This window comes from Bidens hawaiensis, unplaced genomic scaffold (assembly GCF_021521415.1).
Source record: "Bidens hawaiensis isolate Kalapana, Puna unplaced genomic scaffold, B.hawaiensis_p1.1 tig00009327_1, whole genome shotgun sequence".
Taxonomy (NCBI): domain Eukaryota; kingdom Viridiplantae; phylum Streptophyta; class Magnoliopsida; order Asterales; family Asteraceae; genus Bidens; species Bidens hawaiensis.
In genome coordinates this window covers 786,510-798,120 of record NW_027491688.1, presented here as the reverse complement: position 1 = coordinate 798,120, position 11,611 = coordinate 786,510, and the positions used below count along the sequence as shown (strand labels likewise).

The 11,611-nt window shown below is 35.9% G+C and overlaps 1 protein-coding gene across 1 annotated transcript; it reads left to right on the top strand.

The window, feature by feature from the left end:
- The first annotated feature begins 6,822 nt into the window (after window positions 1–6,822).
- LOC143532032 (U-box domain-containing protein 5-like) lies at window positions 6,823–9,693 on the top strand. Its single transcript, XM_077027187.1, has 5 exons — window positions 6,823–6,944; window positions 7,384–7,569; window positions 7,642–7,749; window positions 7,845–8,635; window positions 8,727–9,693. The coding sequence occupies exons 1-5, from the start codon at window positions 6,891–6,893 to the stop codon at window positions 9,211–9,213; spliced, it is 1,626 nt and encodes a 541-aa protein (XP_076883302.1). The 5' UTR covers window positions 6,823–6,890; the 3' UTR covers window positions 9,214–9,693.
- The last annotated feature ends 1,918 nt before the right edge of the window (window positions 9,694–11,611 follow it).

Genomic DNA, 11,611 nt, shown 5'->3' with positions numbered 1-11,611 from the left:
GCTCATAACCCTCCCACATATATTCTTAACCTTAATTTTATATCTTTACGAACTCCTATCCTCGATCGCGTGCGAAGAGATATGAAAGTCTACTAAATGTTGCACAATCCGCTCACCCCAAGTCAATTCGGGTGTCTCTTCCCCTCCGCCCCTCCACAATAAGGGTGCGGCGTCGATTTCTTCTTCACGTGCTCAAACCACCTCAATCTCTCCTTCCTTTTTTAACCAAGACAATAGTGATCTCTTATCGTTCCCTAAAACTTCACTAAAAACATAAGAGAAAGAGATATTGAAACCATATCTTGTACCGTGTAAACGTCACTTATCACTAAAAACATATCTTGTGGAATAGAGCTATGGACCCGGCCTACCGAAAAGCAACATTTGTGGAGTTTACACAAAAAGAAATAGATAATGAAACCATGGTTGCCTGTATTGGACCCAAGCACTTCAAAAGATGTTAACTTTAAACAAATTGCAATCTTTATTGTGATCATAACAAAGTCTAGCTTTATAGTTTTCTATCTTTTAGTCTTTAATTCTTTATTGTGATGATTACAAATTGCAGTCTTTATTGTGATCATAATATCAGTTGATTGATTTAATAAAATTAAGGGATATTGGATTATAATAATTCAAACTTTGCTTTGTCGGCAGGCGTTAAGCCGAACTTTAGAAATATACTACAGCAGTCCCAACTTTCAAACCATTGGCCAACAACGAGCTTTTCACTAACTGAAGAGGTAGGTCCCAGCAGAGCCCAGTTGGACCCGCAAGACTCACCTTGAAGAGGGACGTCTGCGCAGAAACCAACTGGATCCGCAGGACCAACCATGCTCAGAGACGTGACGTCCTTACGCGCAGTACGCAAGCGGGTCCCGCAGGAAATGCCTCCCGATGGTGAAGGACTCCGCCTGTCCCCGCAGCCTCGGATACAAGCCATCAGGGAAGGCCACCCGCGCAGCAAGGCTACACGCACAAGGCACTTAGCTCTCAATCACTCAGTGTCACCTGAAGGAATGAGCGAAGCCGGGAACAATCCCGCACAAGGGCGGGAGGGGGAATACTCCCGCCCAAATAAGCCAGTCCGTACGATACGGGAAGATCTTCTGTACTGTACCTGACGAGGTATGGGAAAAAGATCTGACTAAAGATACGACAGCTTATTGACAACAGTATGGCGAGCAGCATGCTCCTGTACTGTGTCACTATTAGCCGCTGCCTACTCACCAACTCCTGTCATACCACGTGCGTAGCCGGCAGTTGGTGGAAAAGGAATGGTATACAGCAGGCCTGGTCATTATCAGCCGCTGCCTACCCACCAACTACCAGCAGGGCACGTGCGTAGGCTACTGTTGGTTGGACAGGAACACTGTTGCAGCCGGCCACACCTCCTTGGAAACCTACCTTCGGCTATAAATACCACAAATGGTATGATCATATCTTATCATATTATCATCATATATACCTGATATCTGCTCTAGCAATCTCTTAATATACGTTTATATTTAAAGAGCAATCTAGTCTGATTCTCACGCCGGAGGGTGGTCACAAGGAGGAACCCCCCCCCTTCTCAGTGACAAGCTCACGGTGTCTGTTTTGCAGGTTATCAGAAGAACCATCTTCTCAGGGTCTCACCCCTCGTGGGAAACATCTATCTAACCCCCAGGTTACCAGTAATCTGCCCGGGGTCCGGTTAGTGTTTCTTCACTAACGGAGTTAGAGGCAGTTAGTTTTTGCTGACGTGGCTGCTTAGGTGGGAAAAAAATTATTTCTAATAAATTCTTACAAGTCCAGGGGGTGAATTGAAAGATTGAATACAAACACCACCACCTTACCATAGCCTGCACTACCACCGGCCTCCACCACCACCACCACCTGCAACATCATCATCTTCATCACCATCTTTCAATCAAGAACCAAACCAAACCCTAACCCTAATTCATGTCAATCGGAAGATGCGTGTTACAACCACCGCCACCTGCCACCATCCAACTGTTTCATCGACACAAAAACCCTAGAACCCACCCTAATCTTTGATTTTAAAATGTCATGTTCGATAGTAGAAATGAAACGTGATAGGAATCGATTGGTGTGATTTAACTACCTTGATTGATGCTTGTTTCAATACCGTCTTTTGGCCGAAGAACACACAAAAACGACGACGGCGGCTTAACAGAGAGAGATGAGGATCGATTGAGTTAGGGGAATTGGTTTTAGGCTATGAGTCAAACTGTTGCGTCAGTTGGCGGTTTCGGTCATGATTTGCGTGTTTATAGTTCTCATCGGAAAATGCGTGATTGGTGACCGGAGTGACACCGGAAGTTCAGAACAATTATGTGAAGCTCGGTTTGAGATTACGAGTCGAATGATTGTTATTAATTATCGGCATCCGTCATAATTTGAGTGTTTGTGTCTCGTCGGAAAATGGCGAGAGGTGGCGGTAGTGAGACATGGGGACTAGAAGTAGATGCAACTTTGTTCAATCTTTCAATTTGCCCCCTTGGACTTGTAAGAATTTTTTTAAAAGAACTTTTTTTTCCACCTAAGCAGCCATGTCAGCAAATACTAACTGACTCTAACTTCGTTAGTGAAAAGCTTGTTGTTGGTCAATAGTTTGAAAGTTGGGACTGTTGTAATATATTTCTAAAGTTCGGCTTAACGTCCGCCAACAAGGCAAAATTTGGATTATTATAATCCAAGGCAAAGTTGATAGCTAAATATTTCTTCATATTTATCATTTTAATTATATTTTCCAACCATTTCCAAAATATGTTGATAGAAGACAGCAAATTACTATAATCAGGCTAAACATGTTTAAATTTAATTATTTTAAAATCATTGAATACAAAATTTGTTTAATGTTCACCATTTCTTTATTTTCATGAGGCGCTTGTCACTCCGAGTCTTATATAAAGTAAACTAGTTTGATCCTCCGTGTTACGGGGATTAATTCAAGTTTTTGTTTTAATCGTTTTGCTATTTTATGATTATTTATTTTAAATTTTATCATAGTTTTGTTTTAATTTAATGCATATATATTAGTTTGTTATTATACTTTTTAGCGTTTGGTATTTTCAATTGAGATGTATATGTTTTTAGATTTTTAACGAACAAACATAAATAGACACGAACATGTTGATTTTTTTAAATAAACAAACACGAACATATTTGTCTAATGAAAAAGGGATGTTGATGTAGTTGAAAATTGTGGGTAGTATCGAAAGTTAACCGGCAATTGAGATGATAGACAAGCAATAGAGAACATGTAAAGGAGATAAATTAAATTAGGGTTTAATGATGAAAGTGTTTACCAATAAATGAGATCTTATAATCCATTTGAGGGCTATTAGGGTTTGGTAAGACTCATAACGCGTTGAAATTATTCTTTGATGATTAAGGGGTTATTTCACAAATAAATGAGATGTTATAATCCATTTAAGAGTTATCCGGGTTTGGTGAGACCCATGACCCGCAAAAATTATTGTATGATTATAAAAGAGTTTCACGAATAAATGAGTTGTTATAACCCATTTAAAGATTATCCGGGTTTGGTGGGACCCATACCCGCGAATTTGGGTCAAATGCATGGGAATCCTTCATTTAGAAATCAAGCAATCTGGTGGCTATAGAGAATGAGGGGAACAACCTGAGAGCGACACGTATGATTTCTTGGTAGACAATTATATAGATAGTTAGATGATTGTTGTTAATTTTTATTACAAAACTTATTGGTTATTACTTAAAAACATGCACACATATAATATAACCTCTATAAATTAATACTCAATAAATTAATAACCTTGATAATATTAACAATTTATCCGTCCCTAACTTGGGACTAGTGCAATATTGAAACTCAATCGATAAAATAATAAGATAATAACTTTTTTGAAATCTCATCTCAGTCTATATATATATTGGCCTTAATGAAACTATAAAATTAATAGTTATTAAATAATTTTAAATTCTAAGATTTTCTAGTAAAAAATGAAGATGTAGTCATTTGTTTTTAACTTTAAATCTATATTGATCAAGTTTAAAAATTTTCAAAAATGAATACATAGTTGATGTGATTCAAAAAAAAAATATAATTCAATGGTCATTTTATAACGATTAATTTACACCCATGTTTAATGGGAGACAAATTGTGTCTTGAAACTTGTTTTTGTAAGCTATTTTCTTTTTTACCAAAAATTTGCTTTTTGCTTATTTAAAAACGATGAACTCGACAATTTCAATTAATTTGTGAATGTATATTGCACTTGGAAATTTAAAGGTCATACATAAGACCTCTTTAAATTAATAAATTATTAATTTATTGACATAATAATATCTAGCTAAATTAATAAAATATTACGGTCCCAACATTATTAATTTATAGAGGTTTTACTATAGATATCTACCAATAACAAAACACTTTTAATAAACTAGTAACTTATTAATATAAAACGAAAACATGGGACAACTCATAAGATGCAATTAGCCCTAGAGTACATATGAAAAGAAAGGAAATAACATCCTAACCAACACAAATACAAAACAATCTATAAAGAAAAATTAACAAAGTTAAACCTAAACCATTCTCCTTTAAGGCCTTATCTTTTGCTCCTTTGATTAACCCACAAAATTTGGCAATCTTTATGTGATTCACCAATGTTAGGGTTGTTCACGAGCCGAGCTGAACCGAGCGAAAGCTTGCTCGTTGCTTGGCTCGTTTACAACCGAACCGAACGACTAAAATTCGAACCGAGCTAAAACCAAAACGAGCCAAAATCGAATCGAGCATTTTTCGATCGAACATCGAGCGATTTCGAGCATTATTTATTTCTTTTTCACTTTAAAATTTTCAATAAAAAACAAGTTTGAAGGTTGTAATTTATATATTTTATAAACAAATTAGTAGTTTTTTGACAAACGTGTAATATATTGTAAATTTTTATTAAAAATAAGTTTGAAGTGAGATATAATGATCATGTAAACGAATTTTTAGTATTCTAAAAACTTGAAGCAAAAATAATTATATAAAATTGATGAAATAGGAAAAATGTAAAGGAGTTAAAAAAACTATAAGCTTATTTTTATGTGTTTTGTCTATAATGTATTTGTTCATATATAATTATATATAAAATAAATTAAAAATATTCGAGCCGAACCGAACAGAGCAGACCTTTGCTCGTTGCTTGGCTTGTTTACAAACCGAACCGAGCAGAGCGGCTCGTTTACAATCGAGCGGAAAAACGAGCGAACATTTTCCGAGCAATTTTCGAGCAAGCGGCGAACGAGTTCGAGCGACGAGCAGTTTGGACGGCCCTAACCAATGTAGCCATCAAGAAGGAATAGTTGTTAAAGATCATGTCATTCCTTGTTATGCAAATCATCCAACACAATACCATCAATATAGTTCGCAATACCTCACATTCCTTTTTCTTTTTGTTCTTGTGCTTTTTTGGATACTCTATCTTCTCAATACACATGTGAAGTGAACGTGAACGGTAATTCAACCCAAACATGAATAATTGATCAAATTCACCTAGTCACCCTACACTAGACCATAAGATGTGTCGAGGATTCCATCTCCAAATCACGCAATAAACACTGTAGCATACCGATCTATAAATAGACGCCACATAAAACAATTCACCCTTATAAGAACTTGTTTCAACCAAACGTGCACATGAGGCAACTATTTAATAACATGTCCATTGACACAGGTAAAGTCCACTTAAAAATCTTGGGTAAATAAAAACAATTTAATAAGATGTATATGGAATACATGGACTGATGGAGACAACAACAACTAATTAATTTAAAAGTAAAATCTATTTATAATTCTTAATTACAGAACGAACAAAAAGAGAGAAACATCATGAATAAGAAAGTGAAAAAGACAAGAGAAATAAGTTCTCATCATTGAAATATAACTCCCTTAAAATTATTTATTAAATTTTATATAAACAGAATATATTAAACAAAAGGCCGCCACACTCGTAATTTATTTTCCATATAACTCGTTGCTTGTCATATTCCTTTTATATTCTAGATGTTTTACGTGTCTTTATTTGGGATAGAATATTATCCCTTTTTTGTGTTTAAAAATCAAGACAAATTAGTCCGATTCAATATACAAGCGCGTTAAACTAACCATTCATTTGTTGGGAACAAAAAAGAAGACAAATTAAAAATATATAATCCAACGTTTTGTATATTGACTAATAATAATCTTACATTTTGAAAATCCATGTCAACGGTCCAATCTTTCAACTATTTTTCTTTCAGTGGACCTTTGTTAGAAATAAAAATTTTGACTTCCGAATTTCAAACCGATGTTTTAGAGTTTTTGATCAAAAGAAAAGTACGGACCAACTGATGTAAAACTTATTTATAACCGGTGATTCAAAGGACTTGATTTTTCACCCGAATTACTTGGGAGAAACAAAGAATTACTTAAGCCTCTTTTAAAGCTACGTACCAATTATTAATCTAGAATATTATTAAACAAACCAACCAACCAACCAACCAACGCGCGTATATTTATTACTGTAGCCGGTAACAATATAAAGCCAGAAACATGCCAGCGAGAAGATAACAAAAGGCACAAGTCAAATGGAACTTGTCAAACTTCCACAAATTAAATGTTGGATAAGTTGACCCATTCATCTCACACTCACATATTCATTCCATTCTTAATTCTGCCTACCAGTAGTAGTAGTTGAAGTCGATCATACTCTACCTTCACGTCACCACCATTGCCGTCGTCGTTTTTTAATTCGCGCTGTTGTAATCCACGTACCCCTTACTTATACACTCATTTGTCACAACTTCTTTCCTAGCTAGATTTCTGTTATTAGTTATGAATTTGATGGAAGTTGGGCTGTATTGAAATTAATATGCAAGGTGTTACTCTTCTGGAGCATACATATACAACAACAACTACATGGAAAGTAAGCATTCCTAGATTCACTATCTTTAAGGGTGTGTTTGACCTCTACAATTAACTTTGATTATATCAACATTCAAATGAAGGGGTTAGTTAATGATCATGTTTGATGCAGGTTTAATTATTTTCTAAATATTCGAATTATATATAAAAGGTTTTTTTTTTTTTTTTTTTTTTTTTGTAAAATGTTTTCTCTCTTTTATGTTTAGTATAAGTTATGGCTGATGGTTGTTTAGTTGTCAGTTTTTGAGTTTTAGTTATTGTAAAGAACGCTGTTTAAGGTTTCTTTGAACCATTTAGTTCTTAAAGCTTTTGATTTGAATCATCGAGTTATTGAGCCATTTGATTGCTTCCGTTCCCACATCAATGTTTTTACCTTTTAATCATCATTATGACTAGATCTGGTTTAAATGTCAACTTTAGGACATATTTCATATGAACAGGTGCATCGTTTGGCATGCTTGGAAGTTAAAAAAATTATAGAAAAAATAACAAAAATATTTAAAGCACTCGAGTCTGCTCGACCGCGATGCAAGCCTGGATTACAAGCGTTGTGCTCGTTACACAAGTGCATGGAAAAATGCGATTTGCTTTTCCGCCATTGTTCCGAGTTTAGCAAACTTTACTTGGTATATTTTCTCACTTCATTCACTTAATATTGTGGTTGTATATATTCTTGAAATTGATAAGTTTATTTTCAGGCAATTAGTGGTCAGAAAATAATTTTGAGGTGTGAAAGAATTTGTTATTCCTTAGAGTTATGTTTGGGCCAACTTCAAAACATGGTGGAACCAAAATTGGCTGCTAAGGTAATTTGTTGTTCACCATCACATCACTTTCATCTAGTTTAACTAACTTTGTGAATTCAGATGATAAATTTTTGTATTTTTGTTAATTCTTGCAGATATCCCATATTGTTGATTACATCAAAAGTGTAGCTTTTACTTTGGATGCCTCAGAAGATGAAGCGGGTCAAGTTTTACTAGCTTTACTCCACCAAGACATAAAGGCATCAAAATTTGCTCAACTTGAGGAACTCAAAGCTTTCAAATTTGCAGCTTCTCGGTTACACATTACATCCCCTTTAGCAATCGTGATGGAAAAACGAGCCATAAGAAAACTATTAAGCAAAATCTTAGACACGGACCCTGCAAAAAAGAAAATCTTGAACTATTTGTTATATCTCGTGCTAAAATATGGAAAATCAACCAACCAACAAGAACTAGAAAACATTGAAGGCGATGAAGATGATGTTTTTGATCCACTTGAAACACCCGTGAAGTTTAAAATCCGTCACTTGAGTGTGCATTCTTGTTCTAGCTCGATACCAAGTTTCAAAAGCTCTTTAGGTGATTTAAATCTCCAAGTGGATCATGTTTCTCTTGTGTCATCGGATGCTGGAACCGAAGATGGGTTTGGTGAGATTCAAGAAAATTCCAAGGGGTATAATTGTAATCCTGTAGGGCCAAACGTGTTCTTACTTGGGAATCTTTCCGTGCTTCCTTGGGCTGCAAGGCGCAAGGCGGTAGAAGATGTGAAGAATCAATTGAAAGATGATCAAGAATCTCATCTTTTTGTTTCTACAAGTTACATTAGCCCGGTTTTTAAGTTTATAAAAGAGGCTCATCGGTTAGGTGATTCGGGAGCAAAAAGACACGGGGCAGAGTTGCTTTTGATGTTCTTGAAAAATTGCAGGTAATGCTTATCATTTTTAACTATTAATCATTACTATGATGTTTATGTTTATAGTAAATTTCGCTTACTTGATTCGCATGACATCATACAGAACCGACACACCACGTTTACCAAAAGGTGTAATGAGTGACCTCTCGTTATATCCGAATTCAGATATAACCGAAGAAGCCTTATTAATTCTAGAAGTGCTCTCGTGTCAACAACATTACACCAGGGAAATTGTGACATCTGGCATTCTATTATTCCTTCTAGAAGTGATAAAAAACCAAAAGAGCGAACACCACAAGGTGGGCTTACGAGTACTTTGCAATCTTTCGGCTCACGAGGATATAGGACACCGCATGATCTACCTTGGCTTCATTCAACATTTGGTTCCATTTTTGGATGAACTTTTGCTGTCTGGTTACATTGTCAAAATCTTTGAAAACCTTTGTGCCATTGAAGAAGCTGCGGCTCATTTTGTTGAAAACGAGAGCTGTATAGCATCTATCGGAGAGCTTCTAGAATTAGGCATAAAGGTTGAAGAACAAGAACACGCGCTTGAGATTCTACTTTCCTTATATTACCAGCGTGACTAAGTGCGTGACATTTTGATGCAAGATGCTATTGTTTCATCATTGGTTCATTTATCAGGAAATGGAAGTTGTAAGTGTAAGTTGTTGTCGGTTGAGTTGCTCGGGTTACTAAATAGTGTTTCTGGTGATTGTTCTCTAGCATGTAGCCTTTCTAACAGCTCCCAGAGCACAAGTGGTGACCTTAAAAGCACAAATGGTAACGTTAAAACGTGTTCCAAGTCGCCGGTTGGATTGTTTGGTGGGATGAAGTCCAAGTTTAGAAAGTCCTTATGGTAGCTAGTTATTCTTTTTGTTGAAGGTCATGTCACAAGTGTAAGCAGGTTATTGCTATTGTTATATTCTTTCATTTTTGACCTTAGGTTGACGATGCACTTGCGGTATGGTTGTGAACCGTTTTTCCTTTTTTCGCGAGGTTCGACTAGCAGGTTCTTTTTGGTGACCTTTATCTAGTGTATGAAACTTATAGGAACTTCTCTTCATGTTATGATATTACATAAAACAGTATTAAGTTTGAAACTACTAGCTTTTTTTGGAATACCTTTTAAGTTTGTTCTTGAACTTTCACTGTCATGATTATCGTGATACATAAAGTTTTTTATGGTGTTTTTGTGATGATGGTATTAATATTAAATTCGTCGATTCTGTCCCTAATCGCACGTCTGCACAAGTTTGAATTGCAAGCAAGTTTCTGCGAATCGTTCACAAATTCTTTCCCAAATCGTTTGCTCGCATATATTATTCACAATGATTTTTTTTTTGTTTTAAAGTTTTTCTTTGAGCCCTAGTACTCTTGTAATCACTAATATTGATGTTAATATACATGATTTTCGGATACTATAATCATCAGTATCTCTGCAAGGATATGTTTAAAGTTTTTCTAACATATCTAGTTTGTGTTAAAAGAACTTGTACACTAAAGCAATACTTCTTTAATAATATGATACGCTTAGGCTGTTATTTATTATTTTCATGTTCAACCTTACGAAAGTCATGGTGTTGGACAAAGCCCACCTAATGGTGGCCTCAGCCATTTAATTAATGACCAATATAACTATTGAGCCCGTTAATTAATGATGGGCTTACAATATAAAATGTTGTTTTCGTTAAATGTGAGAATGGGGCCGGATCATATCTTGGAGCGTACGAGGCTGGATTAGAGTAGAGGTGCACAAAAAACCCGTACCCGGAACCAAACCCGAAAAAATACCCGGAACCGGTTTTCTTTATACCCGGGTATTCTATACCCGAAACCGGAACCGACCCTACCCGTAGGGTATGGATAGGGTATGCATTTTGAGGTCAATACCCGTACCCGGAACCGTACCCGATTTATACCCGTAAATACCCGGACCCGGTTATACCTATACCCGATACCCGGTTTTACCCGATACCCGATACCAATTTTCTAATACCCGAAATAATACATGAGTTTTTATAGTATATTTTTATGTTTACTTCACAACTTTTATATTTACATTTTTGTAAAATGCATATTACTAAGTAAATAATTTGTATTAAGTGGATTTATGTTTTTTGTAATATAGTTTAATTATTTTTATACATTAATAAGCAAATTTAAATTTTAAACAAATTAAAAATGTATAAAAAAAGTTACAAATTCAAAACCGGGTATTAATACCCGGTCGTACCCGAACACATACCCGGTTCCAATACCCGAACCCGATCATACCCTACCCGGGTACATAGGGTTGAGTTTTTCTCCTCAATACCCTACCCGAACCCTACCCGATTTCTCTCAATACCCGATTTTCCAATACCCGATCATACCCGAAACCGGTCCATACCCGAACCCGGGTATTAGAAAAAACCCGATTTATGCACCTCTAGATTAGAGTGTGGATGGCTTTGGACTTTTGGATATGGGCTTGTAGACACTTGCTTTGGAGATGCACTTATGACTTATGAGTTATCACCCGGTTTGAAGTTAACCCGAAGACTCAGCTAGTCAGCTCCAGTTTCTAAATAAATATCTAGGGTTGAGTTAATTATCGATTTTATTCGCTATCTTTCTCCTTCAAGACTCTTTATACAAATGGATCCGAGCGGAAATGTATCACATGTCACATGTGGCATATATGATACATGTACAAATGAACATCTTCGATCAAGGAATCTCCATTTGAATGATTTGTGATCGATCAATTTATTCATATTGAATTTACAAAGTTGTTCTTTTGACAAATTATAGGACCTCGACAAGGCTTTTAATACCCGTTCAATTGACATAGACCCACGTTCTCTTGGTAAAATGAAAATGAGGACGAGACATCAGGATTAGTCGGGATAGCTTAGTTGGTAGAGTAGAGGACCGGAAATCCTCATGTCAGCAGTTCAAATTTGGTTCCTATGCTAGCATTACTTTTGTCTAATCGTCGTCTTC